We start from the raw sequence: 14,151 nt of genomic DNA, 5'->3' as shown, positions 1-14,151 counted from the left end.
ACTTAAATAACTCAGAAATGGTTGACTTTCGGATAATGCATTATGGGGTTCAATCGACTGGAAATGCCTTCGACTATAAACCATTTAAAGGAATACATCGACTTACCAATCACCCTGTATATATTCTAAAAGGGAATTTAAAAATCTACAACTTATTTTCTATAATTTTTTTTCATTTATCAATAGGTTTAGACAATATGATGCATGTTTATGAATGATTTGACATGAATACATTTTTCTTGTAAATTTCAACTTTTTCCGAGGGTAATAGCTCGAAAACGGTTAGGAATTAGAAAAAAACATATCATATAAAAGTTTTAGATAATTTTAAGAACTTTATTTCATTAGTTGAAAATATTTCTCTCCGATGCACCGTTTTCGAGATATAAGCTAAAAACCAAAAATTCGTACCTTTATCCCCCCTCCTCCCCCCCGCTCATCACCTAGGAGTCAGGACTTTTGGTATGTTAACAACCTAAGCCCCCTGAACAAGTTTCTGAAGGAATCGCTTAGTTACCTGCTCACGCACTCTACACCTAATTTTGAGTCATTTATTGACTGGACTAACTGTATACCTCTGTAATCTTCTTCTGTCTATGTCACATAATATTATATCCTATTTTCTACAGCTTACCTATGTATAAAAATAAATACTAATAAGCTTTTACAGTCCATAACCCGTGTCTCAAGGCAGTCGTCCCCATAACGTGTTGGCAGTTTTATAGAAGTCTTCAAATAACATCAGACTCTTTCAAGTGGCTCGGACAGTCGTAAACGGAAACGAATTTTATAGGTCTGTGGCCAGCCGGCCTACTCCCACTTTATAGATAGATAGATAGATAATTCTTTATTGCACACAAACACATAAATTACACGAGGAAATACACAACATAGAAATACACAACAATTGGCGGCCTTATTACTAAGAGTAATTTCTTCCAGACTACCTCGGAGGAGAGAAATTATTTATGTTTTATTTATTTATTAACAAACACATATTGGTACATATAATTAACAATATACAACACCACATGTATATGTCGCAGGCAACTGGTTTAATCTCCTGTTTGATTGAACCACTAGCCCGTTCATTGGATGGCGCTATTCAGTTGTATGACTAAAGGACAACTCGTCAAGTCGTTGATTGTAACGTTCGACGTCTTGACTGAACGTCATTCAGCGAAGTCGTTGAATGGGATATAGTATAGCAACTTTGTAATGTCTGGTTAGGGTGAACATCACCAGACAAGAGTCAACAAAAAGACTATGTTACAAAGCTCTTATCTCACAAATTAACTAAACAATAACAATAAACGTACCTTCATATTGTTGTTCATAATTATCCAGTTTCGCCACTTTTTTTCTTTGAAACTATCCGCCCGCGGCGTGATAATAGGTAAATCCATGTTGTCACACTATTTTAACACAAATAACGCACTTTAAAGCTAATTTATTTGCAAAAAACTAACAATATAGGTGCTTTTTGTGTCAGCTGTTAGCTGTTAGACGCCATATTTGTTTCATTCACCACCTGACTGATTTTAAGTCAGCTAACTAGTTGGACGTTTTGTGACGCTTGTACAATCAACGTTCGGCCTAGTCATACAACTGAACAGCGCCATCCAATGAACGGGCTAGTGGTTCAATCAAACAGGAGATTAAACCAGTTGCCTGCGACATATACAGGGCGTTCTGCTCATGGTCAGAGAAATTATTTTCTTTCTTTACTGAATATATTTTTTGGGCCCATGTGCCGTTCATCCTGTACACGTAAGACGAGAAGTAGGTGTAATTTATAGTTTATCAGATTAACTCTGTGGTAGTAATGGATTTATCACTAAAATATTGACTATAATATTATGTTTAGTTATTATTTATTACATCAATCGAAAACGATAGGACAATAAAGTAACCGAGTAACGAACTTTACTTTGCTTTTCACTGTAAAGTAGTTTTTTATAAATTTTATACTTAATAAAGATAATTAAAATTTAATAATAGTTATGAAATTTCAGAAAAACCCTAACATCAAGCCTTCATATTTCTACCTAGAAATTGGTATTCCGATAATTTGATTCATTGTAATTTGTAAATCGCAGTAGCCCAGTTTAGTCCATTTTATTGTACGTGAAATAACACCCGAATTAGTGTAGTCTCTCTGTCTGAGCAAATATTGGCTTACTCGGCAATATAAATCACAGTTTTTGCTAACTACATATATTTACACATAGTCAAGATCATGTGTTTGTCCATTTTCATCATTTCCCGTAATCAAAAAGTTCCAGTAACAATAGCAGCAAATTACTTTTAAACGGATAAGGCTAGCTTAATGACTACAGTTCATAGCGCATCAGAATATTACCAATAAAAAATATGAATAGAGTTAAAATTTTGAATTAAAATTATTAAAAAAATTGGGGTTTTTTGAGTGGATCTTTTTCATTGGGAATTTTGTGAGTGGATCTTTTTCATTGCTCGTGGGTGTATTTATCTCATTTGTTCACTGTATGCCATGCTCCAATTTTGGTTTGTCCTTTTACGCATGTTTTTTTTACCAATAAGGAATAAAACCACCTATCTGACTTGGAACGGAAAACTTTTTATCTGATTTATATCAATTTTCTTAAACTTGCAAACAACAACAGAAATCAATGTGATGGTACAGTCGGATCTATTATTTTGTACTTTTTCTACCAAATTAAAACTAGGTATTATTTTAATCTATAGATACAATCGTGAATAAGTAACGGCAAAATTAATTTTCCTACGCTTTTTAATTTATTCTCTCTACTCTGATTATTAGGTATATTATTGGTTTGTAGGCATTTGAAATCCCATACATATTTGACAATTACAAAGGAAAACGAACTTTACTTACCAGACATAAGGAAACGTCAAAAATTTAATAACATAGTGGAAGCTCTATAGCTATAGTTATTTGTGTTGGTTAAAACGCACAGACATACTGAAGTAGCATCATATTTAGACATTTTCATTTAATTAGAACATTATAAATGATAATGATAGCAGCACCTATCATTATCATTTCAGTATGTATGTGCGTTTGAAACAACGATTTTGACAGATCTAAACTTTTATGTGTCAAAATCGTATACGAACAGCCATCGGTATTATTGAAACTTTCAGCAGACCCAGCGGAGAACGAATCAAGCAATTAAGCGGGAACCAATCAAATAAAACGGCGGAGTGTACTCCAGGTTTTTAGAGTTCCGTAGGTAACGTGATTAGAGTAACGACCGTGTTTGTTCGCGCTGTTTGTTTGCTACTACATCCGGAGTTTGGACCCACCTCCACCTATGTGGGGAGATCAGAGAGATTTATCTCTTCGACGTGTTTTTTTATGCATGACTGAACGGAGAGCAAAGTTATGGCTTTGTAAACAAGAATATGGATATCTGGTTGTGAGATTGGGAAGTTTGGTGGTAAATCTTAGGTTAACCTAGAGAACGTCTAGTGCTTTACTTCACCAGCATCAAAAGAAGGGGTGTCAAAACATAAAGGGCGATACAAAAGTGGTAACTTGAATGCTCTATTTTTTTAAAAGTATTGTGTCTAATTTCAGTTTAATAATGCACATTTGATTATTTCATAGATATTAAGGTATGACTTACGCAAAACAACCCAAAAAAAAATTGATACATGTCTACCTCGCGAGCAACCAAATCGACTCAAGCCTTGACGGCGCAAACATACATTAATACAAGTAAAATTATGAATAGAAATAATAAAAATGATATGTCATTTAAAAGCTTAAGATGTCAGCTTTAATTTGATATCATTATTATTGAAATCCATTCATCATTTTTGAAATAAATGATGTCTGAACGCAATTGTAGGAAAAACGGGAATTTAGGAAAAAAGGGTATGGGTATCGTATTATACAAATTAAACAAAAAATGTTAAGATAAAAATTTATTTATTTAAATCAATACTTTGTATTGCCCCCTCTTGCCCTAATTACAGCCTGCAGCCTGTTTCTCATAGACCTTATCAACTTTTTGACAGTTTCCTGAGGAATGCCGTCCCACTCCTCTAATAAAGCTGTCTTCAGCTCGTCCACGCTTGCAGGGACTGGATTCCTGGCCCGAACTCTTCTTTTGAGCTCGTCCCATAAGTGTTCGATGGGATTCAGGTCAGGACTGAGCGCAGGCCAGTCCATCGTGCGCAATTCCTTCTCTCTCAGAAACTGCCGACTGACTCGTGCCGTGTGGCAGCGGGCATTGTCGTGCATTAGCACGAAGTCTTCACCGACAAATTCTGCATAGGGCACAACATGACCGAGTAGAATGTCGGTGATGTACCGATCAGCTGTTAACCCGCCTCCTCGGCCGCCTCCAGGCACGAAAACAAGTGCGGTTTTTCCCTCTAGAGAAATACCAGCCCACATCATGCAGGAACCGCCGCCATATGCTACTGTTTCAGCGAAACAACATTGGGCAAATCGTTCCCCCGGACGCCGGTAGACCCGGCCTCTCCTGTCACTGCCATGCAGACACACTCTGCACTCATCAGTAAACAGGACCGACCGCCATTGCGCAATGCTCCAATCGAGATGCTCTCGAGCAAACTGAAGACGCGCTTGTCGGTGGCCTGCAGTCAATTTGGGGCCTGATGCAGGTCTTTTTGGTGTCAAGTTGGCTTCCTTCAAGCGTCTTCTCACTGTCCACTCGCTGACAGCCACTTGTCGTACACGTCTCAGTTCTTGCTGCACATCAACGCCCGTAAGGTGTCGATTGCGCAGCGAGGTTGAGACAATGAAGCGGTCGTCTCTCTCTGAAGTGCAGCGGTGGCGGCCCGTTCTTGGTCTTCGATTGAAGGCACCAGTCTCTTGGAACCGTCTGTATACTCGGGATACAGCAGACTGGCTCAAGTGGAGCTGGGCAGCGACTGCTCGCTGACTTAACCCTTGTTGCAGCAAGGCAACAACTTGAGCAGCTTCTTCTGGTGTGGTATCCATGGGTTTGCGAAAACAAGGAATACAATGCAACGAGATGTGTACCGGTCAACTTGCAACAAGCGACTGATAAGGTACACCGGATGTGGAAAGGTTTTATAGCGGGATCAGGTAGCGCAAGGCGTGGATTCCTAATGAGGTAATTAACACTGACGGGCAATTAAAATGCGTCATTAAATCTGCGCTTAGTTTTTTTTTATGGTATTGATCTTAATTGAAAGCCTAATTCTTCAGCTTTCGAATGACATATCACTTTTATATTTACCATTTATCGTTTTAGGAAAATCAATGTATATGTGCGCCGTGAAGGCTTGAGTCGATTTGGTTGCTCGCGAGTGTAGTTTTTTGATATTTTCGTTTTTAAGCATACAAATTTGGCATTTTTTTTTTTTAATATCTTAGAAATGGTTAAGTTTCGGATTATGCATTATAGGGTTCAATCGACTGGAAATGCTTTCGTCTATCACCTCCTGAAAGGATTACTTCGACTTGCAAATAACCCTGTATACTAAAATATATATTTTTCAGATCACATTAAAACTTTATATACTTGTATAGGTACGTATATTGTTTAATTTCAGGACTGGCAAAATGCTCTGTTTGTTACCGAAAACTTTTGTAAAGTGAGTTAATTATGTAATGAGGTACTTTCAGTACCTTACTCGAATGTTTACACTCACAAACAATAAGTTTGTTAAGTAATTGATTAAAATATTATCAAAGTCAAGTGATATCGGAATTACGTACAAACAAGTTAAAACTTTCTTGTCTTTAATTACTTTGAACATTGTACCTACTTAATTTATGAACAGTAAAATTTTCCAACGTATCAGATACTTTGATAAGTATTAAGTATATTATGTTATACAGGATGGTGGCTGTTGGCTAGGAAGCTGTGAAACTTTTATGGTTAAAAGAACAATTTAAGAAGATGACACAAAAATAAAAAATTGTTAAAAAAAGTTATCCAAAAAAATAATTAATCCACTCAGGTCGATTTTCGTAGAAAATTAGTAAAAAAAATCATAACTCCTAAACTACTAACAATTGCTGAAAATACATGGGGTTAATTTGGCTAACCCTTGACTTAAGAAATCAATCATTTTCCTTTGGACGTCACACTTTGGACCACCCTGTATACGTTAGTACATGTTTTCAAGATAAATTCGTATGGAACAAAATGTAAATCTGTCATCTAGGGTCCAGTCTAGATATTTACAGAATGAAAGTTACATGAGATTTTGTATTTCAATATTTATTTCAAGACTTCCCCTCATAGACGACCGAATGGCGTAGTGGTTAGTGACCCTGACTACTGAGCCGATCGTCCCGGGTTCGATTCCCGGCTGGGGCAGATATTTGTTTAAACACAGATATTTGTTCTCGGGTCTTGGATGTGCCCGTAAAATGGCAATAGGCCCGCCCCCTATTACATTGGGACTAACATATCACTCTGGCGATAAGTGGGTGCAGCAATGCACCTCTGCCTACCCCGCAAGGGAGTACATTAGTACAAGGCGTGAGTGCGTGTTTTTTTTTCCCCTCATATTGAAAAGGGTTTATTGGATCTGTAGGTCCCTTTATTGATAACGAAATGTATTTCATAGTTACTTAAAGAATTCCAAAAAGTAATTTACTTAATTGGATGGTGATGATAATAATTATTGTGTTACTTGACCTGAAAGTAAACTGAAGCGTTTCATTAAAAAAAGCGAGTGAGTAAAGACAAGACTTAGTGTTAGTAAATATTTTTTCCTTATCTCGGGCGTCCCATACTCATATCAAAGTGAGTGAGGTAACAAAAGACTTTGTGACGAGACACAACCGAAGCAAAAAGTGAAATGAAGCTTGGAAATCGGTAAAGACAGGGTCCTTCTTCACTTTGTACAAGGTGGGTTTTTTTAGTGTAACAGCTGAATTTGTTGTGTTTACTAGACGCCTCAGCCAACTATGGTTGGTTTGCCAAATTCACATTACTGATATAATGGTCAGAGTCGATTTTATATAGGTACATGCTCTCGAAAATTTCAATCCATTGATTTCTGCCTTATTAACATTCTTGGTGTCTCCAGAGAGAACCAACTTTCAAAACCCTTTTTAAACTCCTCGTTTGCAACGTCTTTGTAACGTAGGTACTGATTGATTTAAGTTTTTTTAAAGTTTTTTATTTATAAAAAACATGGATATTTTCAATTTTGTTTGACAGCGCCATTAAACCGGAATGGTTTGTCTTAGCTATATTTTGGTCATTGAAAACCACCACCTGTGAAGTCTATTCTAGTTGTACATGTCATTCAAAATGAATATACCTAATAACAATTAAATTTACCATATATCTAAGTAAGTTTCTATTCAAAATTCTCCGCCCCGGTCAACATCGGCAGGTTATAATGATTATTAAAAAAAAAAACAGCGCAAACCATTTTCTCCTATAGTAAACTAGACTAATTATAGTTGCGTTACAGGATCATTTACATAATAATTCGTCTTCGTGTATCTCGACTCGTATACTTTATACCTCATACAGTTTAAGTGAAGTCGTGTCTTATCAATATTGCGACCAGCTCTTATAAAATAAAAAAAATACGGGGACATACAAACTAGACACACTTTAACAGACGTTTAGCCCAGTTAAATACCGTGTGGTCATCCTATAAACCCTACCGTACCACCACAGACACATTAGCAATTAACAATCCTTAAGCAGAGTCGCTCGTCAATCAAACATTTTGTCAGATCCATACAAGTTGCATCAGATGACGTTGGTTAAGGATTGTTAATTTTCGTTGGTCGTAACGCCACAGGTTTAAAAAAAGTGGTATAACAACCTTGACCCTGCCATAATTTTCTTTCCAATATTCTGACTGCATCTCCTGAGGCTGTTTAGGGTCGGAACATGTGTACATGATATTTCCTTTTAGCAAAGGGTTGAAATGAAAGGTATATTCCGTAGAGGACACCCTTTTTACACCATTTCTCGAACCTGCTGACAGGAAAATCTAAATTAGGCACGTGCCGATGGAACAGACCGCAGAGTGGGACGCCGTTGATCCCACACACAAACTAACGTGCGTGACGAAAGCCAAAAGTGGTAAGAATTGTCCCAATTTTATTTCATTATAATAAAATACTATCAGCTACTTGAAAATTGACAATATAATTATTATATATGGCGACTAGCCACTGCTGCCTTTTAAGATTTCGGACATCAAGATTGACAACCTAATTGATAATTAATTAGGTGCCTAAGTGCCAATTTCTCCATTGTCGGTTATCTAACCGACAGGGATTGATTAAACGTCATCTCCATATAAAATTCATGAAAGATGTGTCAAAAGTTAACCACCACTCCCTGGTTATGCTCTAACCGAGAATCGAGAAATTGGCACTAAGTATGTCAAATAATTCAAATACAATATAATTTAATTGTATTGATATACTTATTTATGATTTAAATGATATTTCTAAATTCAATTAGATTCACACAAAAGTGGTCAATGAAGCGGTAAATTGTCTTCAAATGATGGTTTGATCATTACATTACCTTACAAGCTTCACTGGTTTAGCTTATTGTCTATATTTGTTTGACCATGTTTCTACTAAGAATATCTCTCAGTTAGATACAATGTCACAACAAACACATACGTTTAAATATTTTCAACCAGTCGGGAACTTAATATGAGAAAAAATAAAAGATCACTTTCATTGAATTCACTAGGATATAATATATTTACCTTAATCCTATAACCAAATACTGGCGATTGCATTAATCATCGTCGAAATTTCAAAAAAGTGCTTACCACCCGTGCGATACAAGATAAGTTAATACATGACATTAAAGTAATAACCACACTAAAATATTTGTTGTGTACATAATAATTATGTATTTTCATAGCCACAGTTACTTCTCTTTCTTGCTTAATAGTGTGTAGTAGCTATAAGCACCCTTCATCACCTAAAAATAAAAAAAAGAATATGATAACAATGATATATGTACTACGTAAGTATTATGTAGGTATGTAAGTTTTGTGTTAAATAATTTAATTTGAATTATGTGAAAATGTATAATGTGTTGTCTGAAGCCTGGAATCATATTAATAAAAACTGATATATTTACAATTAAGGACAATTATAACAGCAGATTACTCTGAAAGCATGTTCAATGGTTTAAGCTGCAAGTAAGTAATTGAGTGTGTGTGTGTGAGTGTGAAATTCTTCAAACATACGTCAAAATAAATATAAAATATAACATTGTGTTGGTGTTGCCAAAATTGAGTTAAAAATAGAACCAGATTATTAATAAGACGTAAAATTGCATTATTATACACTAACGGGCAATGAAAAGGTTCTTCAAACCGGAAAAGGCTAGCTTAATGACATATTCTGCAACATTGAAGTACTTTTAACAGAGCATCCGGATATTACTTATACCAACTAAAAACGGTAATATTTTGTTAAAATATAAAATAAAATGTTTGGAAAATTAAGGTTGTTTGGTGTCGGCATTTTGTGAGTGAAACTTTTTCATTGCCCGTGATTGTATATGCGTTATTGTATATGGTAATTTTATGTTACCGTTATAAACGTGGGTATGGTAAGCGTAGCGAATGGTCCAGCAGTGAATACTATTCTTTTGCGTAACTGCCCGCCCAACAGCAAAATGCTCTTACGCGAAGGCACGCAGTGTTGCCACCAGGCGCTTTCGTATATTCCTTGGCATACTTGCTCACTCTGGAAAGTAAAATGGTATGATCATCTTAAACCCTTATATCATGGCTAAGATACCTGGCAGTGATGGTTTGTGGTTTGCATATATGAACAACACAAAGTTAATCGGGTTCTAAGGTTCTAAGGTGTTTTTTTTCTTAAAAACGTGCTTGGTTAGACTAGTACTAACCCCTATTTCCCGCTCAAACGCATTCATCTTAAAACCCGGTATATTAGTAGTGCCGCTAATGGGAGATTTTCAACCATAGATTAAAGATGACTTCAATTTGACTTCAATGAGCCGTTTTCCTTGACAGCTGTCAGTTGAGCTTTTGGGTAAGCCGATAGATGGCGTGAAAACGCAGTGTACCAACTGTCAAAAATTACATAGAGAGCAAAGAGTACTAAACTCAGAATAAGAACTCACTAGTTGTGATTAAATGTCGGGTGGTAGCGCGAGCCATCCTTCCGAGGCTCAGACTGCATGTGGCTTGGGATAGTGCTAAGTATTCTGTGAATAGTTCTACCCGCGCCGTCAAGTAGTGTTCTTTTCTCTATGCGCGCCGTTTGAACGGGTGCTGCGTGCGAGAACTGATTTTCTATTTTTATTTATTGTATGATCCTAAATAAGATCCCAAAGAAATACTTACAAGACAAGATGAGAATGTGTGCCGTCGCAACTTGTAAAAATAAAGGACATCATAAGAACCAAGACGGCTTTCCGTCCAGTTAGTTTGGCATTCCGTTTTCGTAACTCTATCTTCAGATTGGCAAGGGACCATGATCCATACTCATAGTCCTTAGGCATTATTACAGTATAGCAGTCACTATCACAAGAGTCACTATCTCACAAGAGTCACTATCTCAAAAGAGTCACTATCTCAAGTGCACTAACTCTACAGTATCAAGGGAGGAGGAGCAGATAGCTCAACTACAACTCAATTAATACAGGAGAAACACAAGGAAACTGAGAAAACTTGAAAAGAACGGCTGTACGCACAATCGCACTGAACGCTGAAGCAACAGTGACATCCATAGAGAAAAGAACACTACGTTTTAAGAGATGGGAGTGCAAGGGAAAAAAAAGAAAAAAATACTTGTATTATTTTTTTTTATTCACGCGTACTAACAGAGGGTACCAACAAAACAAAAATTATGACGTACAAAACTGCCAACATAGCCCCGCTGAAATAGTGATGTGCTTCTTATGGATATTTTTTATCGATAACTAGTAAAAAAAAAAAAGTGCGAGTGTATGTATTACTTTAATTTCAGTTTTACACAATAGGATTTCAGTGTTACACAATGACACCAACGTTAAGTCTCGGTTCAACGTTATGTTATGTTCCTATTTGAACACAAAAATATAATCCATAAAATAAACTCGAGATTTTCCGTTGACGTAAGTGCTATGATATAATGTTGAAATAAAATAAAAGTGGAAAAATATAATTATATTTATTTATTATAAAATAAAGTGTCTGCAGTAATTAAAGTCCCACACATGGATTTTTTTTTTCAATTGTGTTCTTAAAATGTTGTGGTAGAAAATGATTGCCACAAATTCGTTTAAGTTGATATAGCTTTTCAATAGGCACATAAACCAGATCCTCCTTGCCGGTCATCTTAACCCACTGTTTACATCTGCAAACAACATGTTTATAATTATTATTAAACAATTAAATATTATTTAAGTAGGTATAATAAAAGTCACTGGTAATTTTTGTATGGAGATCCGAATTTGATTTTCGCTAATTTCCAAAACTAGTAGACAAAAGTTGTTCTGATTGATGAGCTGTGCGTACTAATCATAAATAAAAATATCGATATCGATAAAAAAACATTCATGCACTATTGTTGGTTGTGCTGACCCTCCAGTTATTTTATTAGACTTTAACTTTTTTATACATATAAATAATCTAAATCCTATGCTTTAGCCTTTAATTGTAGCTTACCTTTCCTCATCCAGTGGAAATTTGGCCATGAAAATTCTCTTTTGGCCATCTATACGACCGGCTAGCGGCTCTTAAACCACATATTTCACAAGTTTTATAAAACATGATTATTATCAATAATATCAAGCAACACTAATAGTTAGGTACCTCCACACAAACACTGCACTTATCCACAGTAATAATAATATATAAATAACTGTTAAATCTTAATTTATTTATGATTTAAAATTATTTTTCAAACTAAACGATTGACTGACTGACACTGACAGGTGACAAAAGCCAAAGATGTCTATGATAGCGTAAAAAGTACTCTGTGAGCGGTGCTCGCCATTATTTTTCGTACGCGTTCCATACTTATTTTTTTCCAGACTGTCTTTCGCCAGACTGGTGACATCGACATCATAGAGAAAATAATACTACAATTCTACCTACCTACGTCACTTTCACATTTCGTTAGCCTCACAGAATAACATATTGTGATCTGAGTGTGTTCTGAGGGTTTGAAAGTTGGTACAACCCCAGACAACGCCATCTATTTCTCCAAAAAGGAACTTTTTTTTTTTTTTAACAAACGCCTCATTGAATATGAAGTCATCTATAATCTATGGTTGTTTGTCTATGGTTGAAAATCTCCCATTGAAATAAATATATAAATTTTGGGCCTTATCCAAAAACTGCCAAGGAAAATTCCCCCCGTCAGGTTAATTCACATTTTTAGAAAAATGATTTAAAAAAATGTACCTTAAATACAACGTAATTTCCATGCCAGCAATAGAAAAATAATTGGGATATCAGAGCCACAAGATACTCCGCGACCCACAACTTATGCATCAGCGAAATGGTGTCCTGAAAATGAGGTTAAAACTCGAATCTTAATAATTATGACGACTTCTGGAAAATTTGCGAAATAAATCTTTGCTTTTCTTCTCCGCAGTTAAAAAATCACGTGAAAGTTTTTCTATGTTGCAGCAAATATTTTTTCGCAATTTTTTTTCAGCACCTTTACACAGAATAAAATTTCTGGTAGGTCAATGCATCACGATCACGACCAACTTTCATTATGCAGACTTAACACTGAAAGCGGTTTATTGATAAAAGTTTACCCTGTACTAAAGACACTCACCATAGTAAACTGAACTGCGCTTGCACATATCATCAGGGAACATGTGATTACATAAAAGAATAGAACTGGAGACAACAAAGAATTCAAAATCTTTGCATATCTGTAAGAAACACACGTTTACTTAAGCATTGAGTTGATAATATTTATTTTACCATTAGCTTTAAATTTCAAAAATAACCAGGATCATATTCGTATCAATATACTTTCACGCAAGAGGTTTGTCCTCCTTTCGTGACTAATTAATTGGACGTTGGGGACAGATTAGATGGGGTACGAAGGTCTTGTACTCATGAAATTTCCATGAGATATAACTTTTAAGGTAAAACAAAGCTTGTAAGCTAAATGAATATAATGCTTTCATTCTCATACTTGACCAAAAATACATGGTGACGATGACAATCACGTAGATTCGTGTAAATTTCCGTTGGGGTTATCGCACAATCTTCTCCAAATATCCTGGCACAGTTTGCCTTAAGTAACTTCAGTTGCCCAGCAAAAAATATGAGTAAAACTATGGATGTAGTGTCATACGATGCTATAACAGCCCCACCAATGATACAGATCAATACATCAGTTGTAATGTAAATTATAAGTCCAAATCCAGATGTTTTGTCAAAAGGTGTCCATGAGCTCAAAATTTCTGGATAAGTTACAGTCCCATCAGAGAGATCCTGTCTAAACTTTGAAGATAAGAAGTATGACACGAAAGGCGCCAAAACCACGACGCTCACGGTAGCAGTAACTAATGTCCAGTAAAAGTAAGTAAATTTTCTCGCATAATCTGTATATTGCCTGATAATCATGGTAGCTTTTCGGTCACGTTTAGATAACTGAGAAAGTTCAATACTAGAAACCGACTCCAATATATCTTTCCAGTATTTTTGACACAAAATAAATGCCCAGGTCTTAACAGAGCCGTTAACACTTAGTATAACGTATGAGAGATCCCGTAAAGACTTTTCAACATCTGCTCGGTTTAACCAAAGGTCATAAAATTGGGTAAGAATGAACAACGAAGCAAACAAATGGATCGAATTTATAAAGTATTTGATGATTCCTTCACTATATTGCAGCATGCCTGAGGACACTAGAACGCAAATATTTGGGCCCAAAAGGGGATGTTTTGGATGCTCTAAAGAGCGTAAAAACGACTTTATCATTTTGACTGACTTTTATGGAAAATCTTGACAATGTCTGCAAACTGAGAGCTATTCGAAGTCACTGAAAAGGACCAGAAAAAAGTACTTATTAAGTATATCACTTAATCCGGTATTGAAAAAGGGATGGACCCTTCAATACAAAATTACAGGTTGGAAATAAGGAAATTGAAGAAGTGTTGGTAAATTGTAGAGTTTGCAAATTGCTAGGTATACACTGTGGATGCAGCACCC

The 14,151-nt window shown here is 35.8% G+C and overlaps 1 protein-coding gene across 1 annotated transcript; it reads right to left on the bottom strand.

Moving 5' to 3' along the window:
* Positions 1–8,652: 8,652 nt before the first annotated feature.
* LOC105389268 (odorant receptor Or2) lies at positions 8,653–13,920 on the bottom strand. Its single transcript, XM_011560358.3, has 5 exons — positions 13,130–13,920; positions 12,761–12,860; positions 12,379–12,483; positions 9,551–9,706; positions 8,653–8,930 (listed from the first exon to the last, which is right to left on the bottom strand). The coding sequence occupies exons 1-5, from the start codon at positions 13,918–13,920 to the stop codon at positions 8,877–8,879; spliced, it is 1,206 nt and encodes a 401-aa protein (XP_011558660.3). The 3' UTR covers positions 8,653–8,876.
* Positions 13,921–14,151: the final 231 nt, after the last annotated feature.

The sequence above is a fragment of the Plutella xylostella genome, chromosome 7, assembly GCF_932276165.1.
Source record: "Plutella xylostella chromosome 7, ilPluXylo3.1, whole genome shotgun sequence".
In the NCBI taxonomy this organism is placed as follows: Eukaryota; Metazoa; Arthropoda; class Insecta; order Lepidoptera; family Plutellidae; genus Plutella; species Plutella xylostella.
Note: the sequence above shows the minus strand (reverse complement) of the source record. Positions and strands in the feature narration are given on the sequence as shown.

What these genes read in the sequence shown, in the direction of transcription:
- LOC105389268 (XM_011560358.3), bottom strand. Translation starts at nt 13,920, where the DNA reads ATGATAAAGTCGTTTTTACGCTCTTTAGAGCATCCAAAACATCCCCTT. An exon ending in CACCATGTATTTTTGGTCAA is followed by an intron (nt 12,861 to 13,129) that starts GTATGAGAATGA and finishes TGTTTCTTACAG; the next exon opens with ATATGCAAAGATTTTGAATT. An exon ending in CCATACCCACGTTTATAACG is followed by an intron (nt 8,931 to 9,550) that starts GTAACATAAAAT and finishes TTTTATTTTTAG; the next exon opens with GTGATGAAGGGTGCTTATAG.